Source organism: Marmota marmota, unplaced genomic scaffold (assembly GCF_001458135.2).
Source record: "Marmota marmota marmota unplaced genomic scaffold, marMar, whole genome shotgun sequence".
Taxonomy (NCBI): Eukaryota; Metazoa; Chordata; class Mammalia; order Rodentia; family Sciuridae; genus Marmota; species Marmota marmota.
Window position 1 is genome coordinate 935,568 of NW_026000093.1, and position 20,782 is coordinate 956,349.

General features: G+C 36.8%; 1 protein-coding gene and 1 non-coding gene across 6 annotated transcripts in view; both read right to left on the minus strand.

Annotated features, from left to right (window-relative positions):
* Prkdc (protein kinase, DNA-activated, catalytic subunit) overlaps positions 1 to 20,782 on the minus strand; it is a 177,125-nt gene that overhangs the window by 106,908 nt on the left and 49,435 nt on the right. For all 5 annotated transcript variants that reach the window (XM_048782878.1, XM_015485774.2, XM_048782879.1 and 2 more), the window contains 8 exons: positions 19,583 to 19,682; positions 17,795 to 17,928; positions 13,187 to 13,441; positions 8,679 to 8,902; positions 7,178 to 7,386; positions 6,683 to 6,815; positions 6,097 to 6,252; positions 4,963 to 5,166 (listed from right to left, as the gene is read on the minus strand). In XM_048782878.1, coding sequence (XP_048638835.1) covers positions 4,963 to 5,166; positions 6,097 to 6,252; positions 6,683 to 6,815; positions 7,178 to 7,386; positions 8,679 to 8,902; positions 13,187 to 13,441; positions 17,795 to 17,928; positions 19,583 to 19,682 — 1,415 coding nt within the window. The remainder of the gene's footprint in view (positions 1 to 4,962; positions 5,167 to 6,096; positions 6,253 to 6,682; positions 6,816 to 7,177; positions 7,387 to 8,678; positions 8,903 to 13,186; positions 13,442 to 17,794; positions 17,929 to 19,582; positions 19,683 to 20,782) is intronic.
* On the minus strand, positions 17,635 to 17,700 carry LOC125610614. Its single transcript, XR_007340614.1, has one exon. It is a non-coding gene; the product is annotated as a small nucleolar RNA SNORD50 (small nucleolar RNA).

Consider the following 20,782-nt stretch of genomic DNA (forward strand, 5'->3'; position numbering starts at 1 on the left):
GTTTTGTTTGGCGTGTGTGGTTCTAAAAATAAAGTTAGTTTCTTTTGACAAGTGGCTCCTGATTGTGCCCAGCCAGACTGCGGCAGCCAGCAAATGAAGAAATTAAAAATAAAGAAAAACCGACTTAGGAAAACCTGGGTTTACAGAAAAAGGCAGATTTTAATGGGCACAGTTGATGAGGTAAGCACCTCAGTGAAAAAAAATTCAAAGCAGTCTGCAAGGGTGAAAGGATTCCGGTGGCGGGGGGTTGGGGGTGGGGGGGGTGTTGGTGAGCCCTCCAGGAGTGTGTTACTCCAAGGCAGATACTCAGATTGTACTATTCATCAGCACTTCCCAATCAATCCCACCCAATACTGGGAGATTAGAAGCTGAGAGCTACTACACCCTGCTAGTAGCTACACGAGGAGCACAAGGACAGTGACCAAAAATACAGAGCCAAAAAAATAAAGTCTGAAAATCCATTCCTACCAGCAGATTTAACTACCACAGTGGAAACAAGCCTTTTATCTCTCATTAAGATTTTCTTTTTTTACTCCATATTCCCATTTTTTAGCTTTATTATATTTTAACATTTTTTCGACTTTTTCAAACATCATTTTACCATACTGTATTACTCTTCGCTTTTTTCCTTTTCATTATGTATGATTTTTTGTATATGTGAGAGCATAAAAACAAATAACTGTTTGAGTATATATTTATATGTATACACACACACACACACACACACACACATATACCCTAATAACTTTTACTTACACATTGATAGCTCTCTATCTTGAATATATTCATTATTTAGTTTTCATTAAACTTAGGTACATTACAATTATACAAGAATTTGTATTGTTTTAATTTTACATTGGCTTATTCTCTTTTTTTTGGTACTAGAGATTGAACTTTACCACTGAGCCACTTTTTATGTTTTTGATTTTGAAACAGGGCCTCACTAAGTTGCCAAGGCTGGCACTGAACTTGTGATACTCCTGCCTCAGCCTCCCAAGCTGCTGGAATTCCAGGCATGTGCCACTATACCCAGCATTGGCTGTTCTTTTACACCTACATCCTAGCTCCCCTTCTTCACTCTCTTCCCCCAGTAACAGCCAAAATCTCCTATTCCCTCCTCTTCTCTTTTTCTCAATATGTTCAGTTAGCTTATTATCCCTTCTTTACAGCTGACATCTGTTCCCTACCACTTCTCTCCTCTGATCACTTTTTCAAACACTTCAAACTTTCTCTTGCCTACCCTATTTTCTCTTAAGAAACTGTAATTCCACTAATTATTAGAAATTAAACAGACTATGTAATTCCTACCCCATTCAAACTGTTGTAATTATTAAAGTATAGGACAACATAGTAGTCACCTACTGTCAAATGCCTGATCTAGTTCAGTTTTTTATTGTAGGTATTATTGTTAAAAGCTGACCCCACCATTCCTATATAGGTGTCAAAGTAGACACTAGGCATTTATATTAAGGCTGTATATTTGTTGCTAACATTAGTTCCATTCCTGATTCTTGCTCCCTCTAAAGGGCTTGGAAAGATCACAGAGTAGAGATCTTACAGGTAAGAAATACATCTCAACCAAGCAGTAGTGAATCCCACCCTACATAAAATATACCCCTACTTGAGCCCTAATGTTACTTCAACTCAAAGAACTGAGGAGACAGAAACCCAAACCAATAAGAAGGACGCAAGGAGGAATAATCAGAAAGGAACCTCAACTCCCACCCCTTGGAACCTCTACTTATACATCAAAAACAGAGAAAAGTCCCAGAAAAAAACAAGATAATTGGACACAAGTAAAAAAGAAGAAGGGGAACCCAATTAGTGCACAAGTCTAGGACCTCAGAATATATGAGGAAACAGGCAAACAAATCTCTCCCCCAAATTCATAATCCCCCCAAAAAGGATTCTACTGATATGGATAGTCAAAATCCTAGAGAAATATTATAAAAAATTGATTATTGAAATTATCAGTAAACTAAAGGAAGATCTAAGTAATGAATTAAGAGCAAATGCAGAAGGTGAAAGACCATTTCAATAAAGAAACAGAAACAGTGAAAAGAAACCAATCAGAACTCCTGGAAATGAAAGAACAATCAAAGAAATTAAAAATGCACTTGAAAGTATCACTAACAGATTGGATTGCATAGAAAATGGACCTATTCAAATGAGAAGCTCTCTATTGACATATCATAATCAAAATGTCTATCATAGAAAATAAAAGAAAAAATACTACAAGCTGTGAGAGAAACAGGTCACATTTAGAGGCCAACCAATAAGGCTCACTTCTGATTTCTCAATTCAGACCCTAAGATCAAGAAGGGCCTGGAATGAAGTAGTTCAAGCTCTAAAAGAAAACAACTGCCAGCCAAGGTTACTTTACTCAGCAAAGCTCAGTTTCAAAATAGAGGGGGAAATTAAAACTTTCCATAACAAGGAAATACTAAAAGAATTAATGATCACCAAGCCAGCATGACAAAGAATACTGAAAGATAAACTGCACACAGGGGAACTCAAAAACAAATTGCAAAGTTCCCAAACAGAGAAAGATCAATAGAAGAGTAATCCACTAAATGAGAATCATGGCAATATTAAATATAACAAAACACGAAAATGACAGGAAACCACGAACACCATCTCTACAGTGATGCTGAAAGCTAATGGTCTCAACTGCCCAATTAAAAGACACAGATTAGCAGAATGGATCAAAGAACAAGATACCACTATATGTTGTCTATAAAAGACTTGTTTTATAGGTAAAGACACCCACAAGATGAAGGTAAAAGTATGAAAAAAAAAATCCCAGGGATACGACCCTCAAAACAAGCAGGAATAGCTATTCTCATATCTCACAGAGCAGATTTCAAACAAAAATTAATCAGAATAGACAAAGAAGAGCTGGGTGTGGTGGTGTACACCTATAATCTGCACACCTGTAATCCCAGTAATTTGGGAGGCTGAGGCAGAAGGATAGTGAGTTCAAAGACAGCTTTAGCAATTTAAGCAAGGATCTACACAATTTAGTGAAACCCTGTCTCTAAATAAAATATTTATTTTATTTATTGATGTGCTACGGATGTGGCTCAGTGGCTAAGAGGCCCGGAGTTCAATCACTGGTACCAAAAAGAGAGAGACACACACACACAAACAAGGACACTGCATCCTGGTAAAGGGAACAATCCAATAAGATATAACAATAGAAATATTTATGCTCCAAGTGTCAGCACATCCAATTACATTTAAAAAAATAAAATAAAACTCTTCACAGCCTTTGTCACCCTGGAAGTCTTTTCTCTGTATCCTTCAAGACAACATTATTATTTTTAATCCTGTTTTATTAATTTAGTGTGATAGGGAAGGAACAAAGATAAATGTGTATGTTTTTATTCATCATTTTCACCAGAAGCCTAAACAGTTTAAAAGCTCAAAATGTTAAATTTCCTGATATATCCACTATCATTTTATTTCTAACTTTAATGAATACAAATTCATGGCTGGAGATATAGTTCACTGGTAGATCATTTGCCTAGGAAGCATAAGGTTTTGTGTTCAATCCTCTACACATAAATAAATAAATTAATTTATAATAGATAGATAGATAGATAGATAGATAGATAGATAAATGCTAGTAGTATCTCACAAAATAGTCCCTTGACAACAAGAAAGCACTGTTTGGAATAAGAGGGTTCAACTTTGCAACCTCCCCCTTAAAATTATCATACCAACATGTTTTCTGTCTACAGGCAGGTTACATTTCAAAATTTCAGAAGTTTAACAAACCAAAGTCAAAGATTTATTAAATATTGATCTCCGAAGAATCAATATGAAAAGGAAAAGACAGATATAGCAAGTATATGCAGGAAATGACTTGGCACTGATGGCATGAGAAACCTTTAGCAGTGTGGAAGATCAATTCATGGGAGCAAGGGCAGTTACACCCTTGTAGGTTAGGTATGAAAGCTTCATTGCTGAAATCAGAGTTTCTCTGCTTCTGCTGGCATGTGGGAACTGCATAAGCTGCAGGCCTCGGCAGTCAAGAAAGCCCATTTTATGTTAGCAGCTAATCAAGACAGGGATATCTGCCAGGATTGTAACTGGCAAAACCAAATTCTTCTCCACTACTATCAAGTGATGTGCTGCCGCTTTTAAGTGGGCTATGCCTTCTGGTGTCACAGCAGACCCCAGAAGTTCACCACTAATTTCTTCTTTCTGGGTTCTTGTCTCATGAATTTGAAGGATGAAATCCATAGACGAGAAAGAGTGTAAAAGAGTAGCATTTATTAAAGTGGGAAGACAAGAACTGTTGCAGGGCAAGAGGGATTGCAGCTTGAAGGAGCTAGTCCAGGGTTTATATAGCTCTCAGGCCAATGCTACTGGTTCAAACTTATGCTAATGAGATTTTGAAAAAGTTCCAATGTTATTGGTCCAGATTTATGTTAATCAGATCTTGGAAAGTATCAATGCTATTGGTTAGCTCTTGAGTTAACTTTCCTGCAATTTCCATCTGGGTCTGCCCCCATTTCTGTTTTCCTATTTGCTCACCTGGCCTAGGGGCAGGCCACGGTGAGGCAACAGGTTGGCACACCCTGGTGGGCCTGCACTGACAAGGTAGGCTCCCTGCAGCCATAGCCTGGGCTTGCTACTCGGGGACAAAGGCTTGGATTCATTATGACATCTTGGCAAAAGTCCTGTACTGTAAGGTTTGCCTTATGATATTAGTCCTAGAAATTTTAGAGGCAGGAGAGATTGAAAAACATCATGAATGTTTCAAAATCCATTTACATTTATTAACTATTGATAAAGATGGTGTTTTGTTTTTGTGGGTTTTCTTTTGAAATATTAACAAAAACTTTTAATCCTCCAGGAAGAAATCTTATCTTGTTTTGAAAAATCATTTCAGAAATATGGCTGTTTTTATAAGCATAATTACATAAGAAAATATTTAAAGAAAAGTTTTCTTACCATTTTGGGATTGTTCACTGATGATTTCATGAGCTCTGATACAGCAAGGTCTATATTTTTCAACAGCTCAGCATTGATTGTTTCTGAGAACAAGCTATAGAAATACTCCCCATGGGAGAACCTAATAATGCTTTTCTCTGAGTTACCCAAGGATGGCATGAACAGCAGCGCTTCATTCAGGAGCAGACTCACCAGGCGCTCACACTGTGAGGAAGAGAGAAGAAGACCGTTGCAAGGGCCTATCTTCATGTTACAGAAAAAATTCTAGGGTAGAGTTCTAAAGGGAACTTGATATGTGAAGCCTGGGTTAAAGTTTTATTTGTACATACTTCAATTAGCTTCCATTTTCTTTTAATTTTTTTTTCTGTAGTTATAAATGGACAGAATGCCTTTATTTTGTTTATTTTTATGTGGTGCTGAGGATCGAACCCAGTGCCTCACAGATGCTAGGTCAGTACTCTGCACACTGAGCCCCAGCCCCAGCTCTAGCTTCCATTTTCTAGGTTTCACTTTAGGAAAAAAAAAAAATCCCTGAATGATGTTGTTTCCAAATTTCTAGAAAATCTTGCTGCTGCTTGGATGGTATTTTTTGGGCAAGTATTGTTAAACAATTTAAATGTAATTTTCTATACCAACAGGACAAAGGATCAAGGAAGAAGTCCCTGCAATGGGAAAAGGGACAATGGAAAATGTAATGGAGCAAACACACAGGATAGCTGCAGACCTCAGCTACAGCAGACTAAGACTAGCCCTATTCAGTTCAAAGAGCCTTAAAGACTTTTGCTGTGCTGCTTGGGTGCTTCTGGGATTTTCCTCCAGAGCCTTCCCAAGCCATCTATCCTAAGAACCACCAAAGATAGAAGTCACAGATTATAGTCACAAAATGTTCTTTGCCTAAAGTTCTTTGGAAAACATGACAAACCTTCAATTTAAAACTATTGATCCTTTATTTAAAAAAAAAATGTTAAGAAAATAGTCTTTATAAAGAAAGTTCATTGTAAATCAATTATAATACCCGTCCAGCGTCCAGCTAAGATCTTCCCTAACTAAATTATACTTTTCCTAGAGACACACTGCTAGTGAGTTACACACATCCATCATGAAGAAAGCACAACATACAAGTGTTTTTCCTACCTGTCCTCCAAAAGCAAAGGCCAACTCCAGGAGTTCACTGGCCAGGTGCTTACAGCTAGGGTCCAATGATGGCAGACACTGTTCCTCTCCAGGTGCAATCCCTTTATAAACCAGGAAGAGAAGTCTTGTGCCAACAGAATGATGTGAGGCTATACACTAAAATAAAATTAACATATTCAATAGAAAAACACAATTTCACCTCTCTCATTAGGTAAAAAAATCTATGTTAGCTGACACTGACAAATGCCTTCCAAGGTTCAGGACATTCTCAACCCAAACTTTGCTTTCTATGCTACATTTTTTTTCAATTTGCATTGTCTTGCCACACAGGTGTAATAGCAGTTGGTTCCTAAAGATTTTTAAAAGGCTGCTCTGAAAATTTTCAACTATTCTTTATTTCACTTTCATTTCATATTTACTTTCATTTTATATTGCAGATAAAACCTACATTTCTAAAGCAAGTATTACTGAAATTCCTATTTTAGCATGTCCTATAAAATAAGATATTTTACAAAGAATATGAATATATAGACCAGATAGCATAGTCAAACTAAAAGAAACATTAAAACAAATTGGTTATGGTTACCTGAGGTGGTGATATAATGTGCAAATAGCCAGCTCTGTGAAGCTGTTTACAGGCTGACACGACCGAAGTCAGCTTGGTCCTCTCCAAGTGAGTGTCAGGGCTATACAAGTCAATGGCACAAAGCTCCTCAATGCTGCCCATGTGAGGGAAACCGGAAGAAAATGAAGTGAATTCTAATTTTGTTATCAGGACACACTGAGGAACATGTAAGTTGTATTAAATTCACTAATTACCTAGCTCTCAAATTCATTAACATAGTCCTGGAAAGCAAGCAGGCAACCCCAGACAAGGCTCATGCACCTGCCACTCCCCCACTCTAGGTGCAGGGAAAGCATTTCCTAAATACATGATTTCCAAACCCATGATGTCAAGACCTTTCCTGAAGAAAACAGGAGCTACAGCAGCTGAGTGTATATGCAAAGCTGCCAGGAGCACTGCAATGCACTGGGACTTTAAATTCCACAAGATAACACTGAGTGTGACTTGAGTACCCACCTCTGTACTGTTAGATTTTCCTTCAGGCAAGTTTCCAGGATGTCTTTGTATGGAGACTTCTTTAGTGCTTTCATCAGGTTCACACAAACACTGGGAAGATGATCCATGACCTGGACATCACCAATATTGAAACCTATGCTCATGGGCTCACACAGTGTTTTCACCAAGAGGTTTAAAAGGCTTTTGTTACACAAATCCTTCTCCAGGAGCTGTTAAGAGATGGTTCAAATAAAATTACTTCTATCAGTCAACAGCTATTTTTCACCACAATGTAAGGTCTGTGAGGTTGAGAATTTTTGCATCACTGGAGCCATGGTCCAGCAAACTTTGTGGGCCATGCAGTCTTTGCTGCAATTCCTTAACCCATTCTATTGTGAAAGCAGCATGAACAACAGGTAGATACACACAGATGGCCATGTTCCAATAAAACTTTATGAGAATCTGCAGTAGCAGGTGTGGTCTTGCCTTTAGAACATAGTTGCTGGCCCTGGTTTAGGGCACTGCTATATCCCAAGAGCCTACAGTAAGGCCTGGCGTACAGCAGCAACTGGATGGACTAAGTGGACTTTGAATAATATAATACATTTCACAGTTACATTTACAAATATTTGCAAGTTTGCTTCTAAGGCAGATGTTTGATCACAATGCTAACTACAGCATCCAATGAAACTTCAGAAAAACTATTTCATACTTTATTCCCACATCTAAAATCTGAAAGGTATGCAGTTTTATTGGAGATTGAGTAACTCTTATCTGAAATCCTTGGGACCGAAGTATTTCAGACTTCAATTCTTTCACATTTTGGAATATTTGCATAGTTGAGAATCCCCAATCCAAAAATATGAAATCTAAAATGCTCCAAAATTTGAAACTTTTTGAGTGCCAACATGACATTCAGTTTCAGATTTTGGAACATTTAGATTTCAGATTTTTGGATTAGAGAGGATCAACATGTATTTTCAAAAACAGATTGTACATCATGGTAACTACAATGAATAATAATGTCTTGTCAGGCAGGAGGTACATGTCTGTAATCCCAGTGATGGGGAAGACTAAGGAAGGAGGATCACAAGTTTGAGGCTAGCCTAGATAAGTCAGTGAGATCCTGTCTCAAAATAAAAAAGCAAAATGGGCTAGGAATGTAGCTCAGTGGGACAGCCCTCCTGAGTTCAATCCCCAGTTCCCCGCTCCACACACATACACACAATGTAATATATACTTGAAAATTCCTGATAGCAAATTTTAAATGTTCTTACAAGAACAAAAGAAAATGTGAAGTAACATATATGTTCATTAGTTTGATTTAGTCATTTCACCACATTTACACATACCAAAATGTTGTACACCATAAACACAAAGAATTTTTGTCAATTAAAATAAAGTAACAATGGATAAATCTTCTGGCAATGGAAAGTTCCAGAGAAGCCACAGCCATTTCCAATAGGAACTTTTAAAGCTGAGTTCTAACATCAAATTAACAGAGCAACAGGAGAGACCCTACCTTCCATCCTTCTGAAGAGGTGTTGAGCAGGGTTGTGGTAAATTCCATGACCCGGACCACAATTGTGCATTTACTATAGTTGTACCTTTCCTCCTCCTGTGGGCTGGGTCTGTCTCCTGCTGTCCCAGTGCCAAAACACTTTTCTGCTGCTGTAATATCTTTCATAGCAATACTTTCTAAAAAGAAAGTCACTGACTTCCAAACTGAACACTGTGATTCAATACCTAGAAATAATTACATTAAAATATTAATATATGCTTCTTCCTAACTCCACTAATTTCAAAATTAAAACCCAAAAGTACAATCCAAATAGAATCCAATTTGGACTCATACAATAATTTACCTATACAAGATCAAGTCATGATTCTCAAACACTGCCTATGAGAATATAAATTAATATGATCCCTTAAAAGGGCAATTTGGCAATTCATACTCAAAGCTTGAAAAAATATGCATGCCAATCTCTATCAGCTGTTTAAAATACACCTATGCTTTGATCCAGCACTAAATATTAATCTAATAAAATAATGGCAGAGGGCTCGGGTGGTGGCTCAGTGGTAGAGCACTTGCCTAGCATGTGTGAGGCACTGGGTTTGATCCACAGTACTACATAAAAAAAAAAATACTGTGTTATCCACAACTAAAAAAAAATCACGGCAGAACCACAAAGATGTGTTTATAAGAATGTTAATTTTAGTATTGTTTTTATTAACAAAAAAACCCAAAACAACCTAAATGTAGTTGAAAGGGGCAATATAAGACAAATTATGGCAGTGGTCTTTAAGTAAGTGTGGACGGGCATTGGGCACCTTATAGAAACAATTTCCTATCTGCTACACATCACTTTTTTTTTTTTTTTTTTTTAATAAAACATCTGTGTGGACACAATTGGGCTGTTTCTCTTGTCCCATTCACCATGACTGGTCTTTCACCTAACATACTACTAACCTCTCCCAGTACTCCAGGATTAAAGACCTTCAGAGACACAAACAAAGGGACAATTTGAAATATCAGTATAAATGTTCAAAGAATAAATAAAGGTAATGACTAAGTAAGAAATCTTCTTGGGCTGGGGTTATAACTCAGTGGTAGAGTGCTTGCCTAGCATGCATGAGGCACTGGGTTCGATTAATAGCACCACATATAAATGACTAAATAGAAAATAAGGGTCTACCAACAACTAAAAAAAAAAATCTTATAAGTCTGAGGGCTGCCAATTCTTTGTTTTCAATGTAAGATAAAGTTAATCAAAATGTTAATTAACGCACTGTTAAAAATAATTTAGTAACAGATCACTATGTATTCAAAGAATTGAGACTATATATTAAGAATTACATTGAGCTGGGATTGTGGCTCAGCGGTAGAGCGCTCGCCTAGCACGGCGGGACCCAGGTTCAATCCTTAGCATCACATAAAAATAAAGGCATTGTGTTGTGTGCATCTACACCCAAAAAAATAAATATTAAAAAAAAAAGAATTACATTCTCAAACATCATATATCCTTGTCTCCAGCAAATCATCAGAATAAATGCCCACCACATATTTGAGACCAGCCTTATTGATTTAGTTAGGCCCTAAGTAAATTAGTTGGACTCTACCTCAAAATAGAAAATAAAAAGGGCTGGGGATATAGTTCAGTGGTAAAGTATCTCTGGGTTCAATCACTAGAACAACAACAACAACAACAACAAAAAAAAAAACCCACAAAATAAATTTGCCTAAGGATGCATTTCTCAGAACTTACCCCCATCATTAAGCAACATGAACTAAACAAAATCAAATATCCAAAAATGTAATTTAACATTTCATATGTAATAGTTATTTATTAAAATTCTTATTATATCAATACGGTCGTAATTAATATAAGTGCCCTAATAATAAATGTAATGAAATGACATTGAAAAAATCTTTAAACATGCAGATCCTTTCTTTGCAAAGACATAGACAGGATTATAAGTAAAATAGAAACAAAAAACATAATACTTTGGGATAAAATAGTATGAGGGGTATGGAATGAATACATCAACTCAGGGACTCTGCAAAATTTCCAGTAAACAAATTGTATTTTAAAGCTGATGATATTAAATACAAAACTACTATAGCACTTAGGAACCATTGAATTAATGAACATTTTTAAAAATGAGGCACTGGGTTCGATTAATAGCACCACATATAAATGACTAAATAGAAAATAAGGGTTTTAAAGTTTTTAAAGTTTTATCTTAAAATAGCAACAAGAATGCAAAAAAATGAGAAAATACATACAAACAATTTTTGGTATACAGAAAAAGTTTACAAGAGTAAATACTAAACTGTTATTAGCTTTTATCCCTGAGGATTGCAATGAGGGGAGAAGATTTTGCATATTTTGCTTCCTGAACTTTTTCCTTGTTAAAACTTTCTGAGAGTTTTAAACAACGAATTTAAAGTATTATTTACAATGGCTAACACTGGTGAAAAGTTTTTCAACTGTTTTCACCTATCCTTCTGAGTCGACTGGTTTTTTTTTTTATATATGTATTTTTTAATTATAGGTGGACACATATCTTTATTGTATTTTATGTGGTGCTGAGGATCAAACTCAGTGCCTCATGCATGCTAGGCAAGTGCTCTACCTCTGAGCCACAACCCCAGCCCCTGAATCGACTATTTTCACCTGTCCTTCTGAGTCAACTGTTTTCAGAATTGAATGAACTGTTTCTAAACCCCAGCACGTGTACACATGTGCACACACACACATACACACTCCTCACTAGGCCCAGCTTCTACCATTCTCAAGCTAAAACTAAGACCTAGTCCCCCTCTCCCAAATTCCCATAATACCAACTTTATCTCTGACAGAATTAAAGAAAAAATGATAGTTCTTTTAGTATTTCAGCCACAACTAAGAACTAGAATACTGAATACTCCAATTTAAAAATTCAGCCAGGTGCAGAGACGCATGCCTGCAATCCCAGAGGCTCAGAAAGCTAAAGTATGAGGATTATGAGTTCAAAGCCAGCCTCAGAAACTTAGCGAGGTACTAAACAACTCAGTGAGACCCTCTATCTAAATAAAATACAAAGGGGGAGTGGGGCTGGGGATGTGGCTCAGTGGTCAAGTGCTCCTGAGTTTAATCCCCAGGACCAAAAAAGAAAAAAAATTAATTTAAATAGTCTGGTTCAACCCATGGGAAAGAGGATTTATAAGAAGCCTCGCTGCAGAACTTGAAGCAAAGGGCACATCTGCTAGCTCCATATCCTCCATCCATATGCTCCATCCCCAAGAGTCACCTCCTTCCCTCATACACCCCACAGAGGTCACCAGAAGGATGAAGCTGCCCACCTCTTTTCTTCCAGCATGGGCTAAGAGTACACACTTGGATCCTGTCCTCTGCAAAAAGCACTATTACTACCATAGAATGATAAAAAGCTGAAGAAATATGAAAATGTAAGGAAAAAAAGATACTACACAAAAACTTGGAATAAAATCACAGAATTTCCTATCCTGATGAACTCTTTTAGTTATTCATGCAAACGAAAACCTTTACAGGGTATTTTACTAAAGATTCATGAAGAACTTGTGAACAGGGCTTCACAAATGGATGTGAAATGGCTGGGAGTGTAGTTCAGTGGCAGAGCACTCGGCTTGCGTATGTGAAGCCCTGAGTTTTGATCCCCAACACTCCAAGAAAATCAAATAAAAAATGCTTGTGGACGTTTTGGCCATGTTTGTGCAGTCTGTGTTTTGTCATCCATATCATATTCACTGTGGATTCAGTGATGCTATAGTTTGGATGCGGGTCCCCCAAAGGCCTATGCATGAAAGCTCTTAGGCCACCAGCTCCTGTGGCATACTAGCAGATGGTGGAACCTTTAAGAGGTACGCCTTAGTGGGAAACATTTAGGGTTTAGGGACATATCCCTGAAGGAGCTACTAGGACTCTTGTCCCCTGATATCTCTCTCTCTCTCTCTCTCTCTTTTTTTTTTTTTTTTTTAAGAGAGAGAGAATTTTAATATTTATTTTTTAGTTTATTGGCGGACACAACATCTTTGTTTTGTCTGTGGTGCTGAGGATCGAACCTGGGCCGCAAGCATGCCAGGCGAGGGCGCTACTGCTTGAGCCATATCCCCAGCAACCCCTGATATCTCTCTCTTTCTCTCTCTCTCCCTCTCAATCTCCCTGGCTGCCATGATGTGAACAGCTCCCTCTGACACGTACTCCCAACACTAAAAACTGCTTCAACATAGGCCCAAAGACAAAAACACCAATTAACCATGGATTGAAACCTCTGAAATCATGAGCCAAAATAAACCTTTCCTATTTGTAAGCTGATTACCTCAGATGTTTTGTCACAACAGAAAGCTGACTGACACAAATGAGAATGCAGGTAAAATTCTTCGCATAGCACTAAGTAACTAGAGTCTGTTGTCAACTGTTACTATCACTTTGACATGGCAGCGAGCTATCTACCAGGATGATGCCTAGCAGACAGGCTATGCTAACTTAGAGGTTAAGTTTGACTTACCCAGGACCTCGCAGGCTTCCACAGTCTTCTCCCCGATGAACGTGTTGTAGCACTCTAGTGCTGCTAGGAACAGGTCCATCCACTGCAGGGTCACTCGCAGGCTGAATGGCCCTCGCAAATGCAAGAGAGTTGGTTGAGCAAGGATGCCTGATAGCTGATCACAGCCTGCGCCTCCCCCCTCAAATGTGTTTATGAGAAAAGAAATATCTTCTTTCTTAATAACATCTTTCAACCACAAAGAAGGGGACTTGTTGCCTTAAAAGAGAAACAAGATTAAAACATAAAACATAAATAATTTCCATATAATTAAATTTCTTTAATCACTGTCTATTTGATAGTAATCTTTTATGTTACTATCATACTTATAACTTTATGTTTCACTAGAGTTACTTCCAAGAAAGTATTTCCATAAAACCCACTCTCTTTGGTTGCCTTAAACACTACAAAAATGGTTGCACATCATTTGGAATAGATACATATTAATACCCTTTTCCCAGAACTGAATAGGCACTTCACAGAAGAAAAAAATAGTCAACAAATATATGAAAAAAATGTTGATACCTCCAGCAATTAGAAAAATGCAAATTGAAACTACACTGAGATTCCATCTCATTCCAGTCAGGATGGCAATTATCAACAATACAAGGAAAAATAAATGTTGGTGAGGATGTGGGAAAAAATGTTCGCTCATACATTGCTGGCGGAACTGCAAACTGGTACAACCACTCGGGAAAGCAGCATGGAGACTCCTCAGAAAACTTGGAATGGAACCACTATTTGACCCAGTTATCCCATTCCTCGGCATTCATCAAAAGACTTAAAATCTGCATACTTTAGTGATGCACCAGTTCAATTCATGATAGCTAAAATATGGAACTAACCTAGGTGCCTTTCAACAGATTAATGGATTAAGAAAATGTGGTGTATATACACAACAGACTATTACTCAGCCATAAAGAATGAAATTATGGCATTTGCTGGTAAATGATGGAACTGGGACTATTATGCTAAGTGAAATAACCCAATCCCCAAAAAACCAAAGGTAGAATGTTCTCTCTGATATGTGAATGCTAACATACAATAAGAGGGTAGGGTGGGGAGAATAGAAGTTCATTGGATTAGATAAAGGGGATGAAGGGAAGGGAAGTGGGATAGGAATAGAAAAGAGTAAAATGAATCAGAAATGACTTTTCTATGTTCATATGTGAATATATGACTGGCATTAACTCCACATCATGTACAACCACAAGAACGGGAAGTTATACTCCATGTAGGAATAACTTGTCAAAATACACTCTACTATCATGTGAATCTAAAAAGAATAAAAAATAAAAAAACCCTTTCCCTTGCTCTTTTCTACTAACAAAAGAGAACTGTGGTTTTTAGATTCTGGTGTTAGCTGTTCTGCTCACAGCTGAGGAAATCTGGCCTGTGTCTCAGTATCTACAAACAAGATCAATAATATCTATCTCTTGTGTTGATACAAAGATTAAATGAATTAAAGTAGCTAATATCTGAGCATATGTTTAGAATATCATTTACTACATAATAAGTATAGTGTTTGTTGAGGAAAAGTCAAATGACCTGCTTTTCTTTTCTTTCTTTTCCTTTTTTTTTTTTTGGAACAGGAGATCAAACCCAGAGCCTCACACATTCTAGGCAGGCAGCTCTGCCACGGAGCTACATTCCCAGCCCTTTTTATTTTGAGACAGTCTCACTAAATTGCACAGGCTGATACTGAACTTACAATTCTCCTACCTCAGTTCCCCAAGTTAGCTGGAATTATAGCTGTGTGCCATCACACACAACTTATATGATCTGGCTTTTTAAAAGATATTTTCTTTTTGATATTAAACTTTTTCTAAATCAAAACAAGAAATATATAAAGTTATGTTTTGTATTCTCTGATATCAGTGGCTCTGAAAAGATTAAATCATTCTGCCTATAATGAAGTTAAAAAAGAATCAAAACAATAAAGTATTTCTAATGTATTAAGAAGACATTTTTTAAATTTTTTTAAAGACTACATTTCATGAATCAGTCAGTTGTGGTGGTGCACACTTGTAATCCCAAAAACTCAGGAGGCTGAGACGGAAGGATTTCAAGTTTGACGTTAGCCTCGGCAACTTTGAGAGATCCTGTCTCAAAGAATAAAAAAGAAAAAAGAATAGGATATTTTACATATTAAAAGGGAACATTTCATTACTTTTACTAAGAAGAGACCAAGGAAATGATAATACTGAGTGTAAAACATAAAGATATTGAAATTCTATATATCAAATGCTAGCAAAAGAGAAGAGAAAGTATCAGAAGAAAGGACAAAGGCAGATCAAGAAACTGAGTAAGACAAGGGATTCTCAGCAAGAAGAGAGACAGGCCAACAACACACAAAGGCAAGCTCATGTCCTCCTTCTGGGCCTCCCCCCATCTGTTTCTGGCCTGTGTAGCACACTCACACTCATCCTGGGTCTAAATTTTCAGAAGGCACTGTGAAGCTATGCCTCCCTGACAGCTGGACACATGTCATGGGGACAAGCCTGCACCTGCTGTCATGTTCACAGGCGTAGGAACCTCACTGCACTATGAACTGAAAAGATGCCTAACGCTGTCCCTTACAAACCACTGGGGGAAAAGACACCAGAGAAAGAGAGGCAGATGTACCCTGGAAACCATAGAAGAGACACACTAAAGGAAACTCATTAATTTTATATGAATTATATGCTGGGAGAAAGGAAAGGCTCGCTATCACCTGCATCCTTGGTTTACCAAAAATAATTCTTAGAGGTAGAACTATGAATTTAGTTCAAAATATACAAGTTCCCTATTAATAGGCAACTGAGAAAAGAAGAAACGTAAATGAAATGTCTGGGAACAGTGACACACAGGCACTAGACACAAATCTGAGGTGGAGGCTCTGCCAGTAAGTAATTCTGCCTATGAAACACCTGGACCTCAGCTCCTTCAAAACAGCAAAACACATGCTGCCTACACTTCTCACTGACTGACTTCACAGTGTTGTTAGGAGAGTGACTTAGGAGATTAACAAAAACTTGGTAAGCTAAAAGCAGCAAATCTGAAATACTAATCATGTTTTCAAGCAATTCTCTAAAATGATATATACTTCCATTATTTATATAAAAGTAGAGTATGAAATAAATTCATACTATATATTTTTCCATATTTTTTTAGTCATAGATAGACACAATACACAATTTTATTTTATTTACTTTTATGTGGTGCTGAGGAACAAACCCAGTGCTTTACAGGTAGGTTCTAGGCAAGGGTTCTACCATTGAGCCATAACCCCAGGCCCTATATTATATATTTATGAGGCACATATAATATATGGTATGAATATAATATATAAAACACATGATATATATAACATCAGAATATATTCTACAGTATAAAAAATTTAGAAACCTTCTGAGTAAACCTAACTTCAGCCCACATTCCTCTGTGCGATAACTACCCTTCCTGCTCAGAGGCACATGCCACAGACACACAGAGTCCTGGCTCTAGACTAGTGACCAGAGTACTGAAGGGGGAATCTTAGGCCACGTTCCATCCTGGGACATATTCAAAGCTACCAAATCCGTGTTTGGATTTAGTAGAGAAAATAAAACAATATATTCCTGATAAATATAGTAATTATTTCAAGCTCATAAGTGCAATTTAATGTTTAATGAGAAATTCCTCAAAAGAACAAGTTAACTGCTTTCTTTTACTATCACTGATCTGAGTGAGATCATTCAGACTAAGGACTATGGGAATTTCTTATTAATTACATGTTGAAATAGAACTGCATTATCTCATTAAGTTAATATTTTGAATCTTAATTAATATCATGTTAACTCCAATAGTGATACAACTCTACTTATTCTAAATGGGATTTTAAAAAAGCAAAACTATACTGAAATCTAAAATACTGGGAAAAGCCAAGGCATACTGGCACACACCTGTAATTCCATCAGCTTGGGAGGCTGAGGTAGGGGGACCAAAAGTTTGAAACGAGACTCAGCAACTTAGTGAAACCCTAAACAACTAAGCAAGAACCTGCCTCAAAAGAATTAAAAGTGTTGGTGATTTGGCTCAGTAGTTGAGTGCCCCTGGGTTCAATTCCTGGTACCAAATAATTAAGATACTAGGAAATTCTAAATTTACTTACTCTGTACCATTTGATTAACATCAAAATAACTCTTTCTATAAATCTTTATCATCTATCACATAAATCTGAAACAATTACTTAACATACTTATTTTTTTATTTATTAGAAATGTATTATAAGGGTTGGGGATGTGACTCAGTGGCAGAACACTAGCCTAGCATGTGTGAGACCCTGGATTCGATCCTCAGTACCACCAAAAAAAAAAAAGAAAAAAGAAAGAAAACATAACACTCATTTAAAGAACACAAAGATCAGGTGTATTGTTTGATTTTTCAGTTTTATCTCAGAAGCCAAATATGTATATTCTTTCAAGTAATTGGCTTCAGAATATCTTTCATCATTGATAAGGAAGATTGTGTTTTTAATAGTATGCATGTCTAAGCTACTGGCAAAAGCAAACTCAAACCCATCATTTCTTAGGAATGTAAAAATCAACATACCTGGCAGTAAAGGAACAAATTTATAAAAGAGTTCTATGGACTTATGTCGACATTCTGTCTGCGGCCTTCCACAGTGAGCTAAAAGCCACTTGACAAGATCCAATAAACATAATGATGTCGAAGGTGGGAATCCTCTACCAAGATAGAACACAATGTCTTTAATATGCTCTCCAACATTCAATATTTAGCTTATACAACAGTCTAGGAGTTGTAAATGCAATTTTACCACACTGATATATGTAAAAAAATCTCATTAAAAGGCATTCAGCTCATTTTTTAAATATATTTTTTGTTTTGTTTCAGATGAACACAATATATTTTATTTTTATATGGTGCTGAGGAGCGAACCCAGTGCCTCACACGTGCTAGGTGAGCGCTCTACTGCTTGAGCCACAACCCCAGTCCATCAGCTCATTTTTAATGTATTATCATTAGAAAATAATGACCTCAACAGCTGGTAACCTTCATTTTATTATTTTTTGATCTAGGGGAAAATTTTAAAAATATTTTACAATAGAACAACACCAAATATTTTTGTGTTTCCTTTTCAATGTAACTTAAATCAAATAAGGGTTTCAGATCTAAAGCAGTACTTCTCAACATGTGGACCAATATTACCTATGAACTAGTTAAGAATGCAGGTTCTCTGACTCTATTTCAGAAATGACACAGAAATCCTGACGGTAGGGCCAGGCCAGCAATCTATTTTAATTACACCTACAGCTAAAGTTTGAGAACCAACTACTGGAATGCAGGTGTAATTCAACGATACAGTGCTTGCCTAGCATGCATGGGGCCCTGAGTTGAATCCCTAATACTACATGAGAACAAGAGAGAAAAGCAACTATTTAAAGAAATTTTGTAAGTTAAGAATCTGGAAGAATTCATTTTAAAATGAAGAAAAGATTACTTTTGATCTACATGCTTCTCCAGGGTGATGGTTGCTAGTAAACAGATCAGGGGTCCCCACCCACGGGAGATATAGGAAGTACAGCATCCCCCAATCCTATCTGACAATGAGGCACCGCTGGGGTGGAAATGATACCAATGACAGAAAACCATTGACCCAACAATTAGCCTGGGCTTTGAGCAGCTTCATGTCATCATTCTATAATCCTGTGTCTGTCAAAAATTCTACTATTCAACATTTAGCTCTTTTTTTCTTTCTTTCTTTTTTTTTTTTTTTTGGTAGTTGTAGATGGACATGATGCCTTTATTTTATTGTTTATTTTTATGTGGTGCTGAGGATCAAACCCAGTGCCTCACGCATGCTAGGCAAGCACTCTGCCACTGAGCTACAGCCCTAGCCCTCAACATTCAATTCTTAAACTTCAAATTTTACTGCACAATAATTCATGCATACACTAGCTAAATATCCACATCAAACTTGTATTCAAAATTAGTACAGGTAGGGACTGGGATATAGGTCACTGGCAGAACACTTGCCTCACATGAGCAAGACTCAGGATTCAACCCCCAGCACCACAAAAGATAACGATAATAATATTAAAAGCAATAGAGGTAAAATAAATGTCTCAGTTTCAAAATTAATCTTCAATTCTACTATTCCAACCAAGATCAAATAACTTCCACCTTAAATCAAATGTTTTCAAACAGAAAGCTTTTTAACTCCTTTGGAAAATTGACTCTCTCTGTTTCCATACATTTTTTTTCAGGAAATTAAATCTTAATAGTTCCAAACATCTGTCACTAATAATCCTTTAGTAGCTAAAAACTGGTTTTTATGGTGGGGGGAGAAAAACCAGAAAAAGAAACAATATTACCTACCGTGGCAAACGTCGTTTTTTTGCCTTGTTTAAAGAAATGTGCTTCTTTTCAATGATGCGCGTGAGGTGATCAATGGCATCACAGCACTGTTGAATTGTACCTGTTCTCCAGTAACAAAATAGATTCCAAAGAAAATATACAGCTGATTATTATTAATAAGGTAAGAGTGTATATGTATAGGTCTAATTTTGTGATTAAAAAAATAATTTTACTGTAGATTTAATATTTTTTAAAAAAACATTTTTAGTTGTGGATGGACACAATACCTTTATTTTATTTATTTATTTTCATATGGTGTTGAGGATTGAACCTAGTGTCGCATGTGGGCTAGCTAGGCAAGCTCTCTGCCACTGAGCCACAACCCTAGCCCCTAGATTTAATATTGATCCATCCTTCAGAATACAAAATTTCAATAAATGGTTTATATTGCATGTCCAAAAACAAACCCAGATTTAAAACTATGATAGCATGGCGTAAGTATGCACACATATACACAGAGTATTATCACAACTACAGTATACCAACTACAATCCGCACCACCAGCACTGTCAGCAGCCAAAGTACAACTTTACACAATAAACTAGAGACAAGAGACCAAGTATATATTACAAAACCCCATGTTAGGCCAGAACCTTAAAACCTCAATTCAAAGCTATTCTTTAAGGAGTATAAGTTCCTTGGCCTCCCATTCTTCCTGTGTAGGATAAACCATATTATAGTTTAGTAATATAGCCACTGGAGAAGGAGAACAGACTAAGATGGCAAACCACTCAAAGAGATCTATAATTATTTAGAGAAGGAAAAAGGGTGCAAAGTAACCTCTGTCACTAAGATTTTCTTTCTATTCCTTTTTTGCAGTGCTGGGAATCACTGCCTGGCACAAGGCAGTGATTTTAGGAAAAGTCTCATTTGCTGAGAAAATGCATCTACATGGATAATCAATATAAACAAAGTAAATTTTTAAGGTAAGGACTAAATTTTTAGCATTATTGCCTATGGCAGACTTTTGACATAAAGGTAAATCCTAACCTCTAAACTGTCTTTTTAAGAAATAAACAAAAACCAAGATGTGGACAAGTAAAAGAGAAGTCCTGCCACCTCACAGCTATGTGACGTAATGAGCCACCAACACTCTATATGTTGACAAGTGTTGAAGTATTGGAACCAACTGAGGTTTTTTGTTTTTTTGGGTTATGGGGG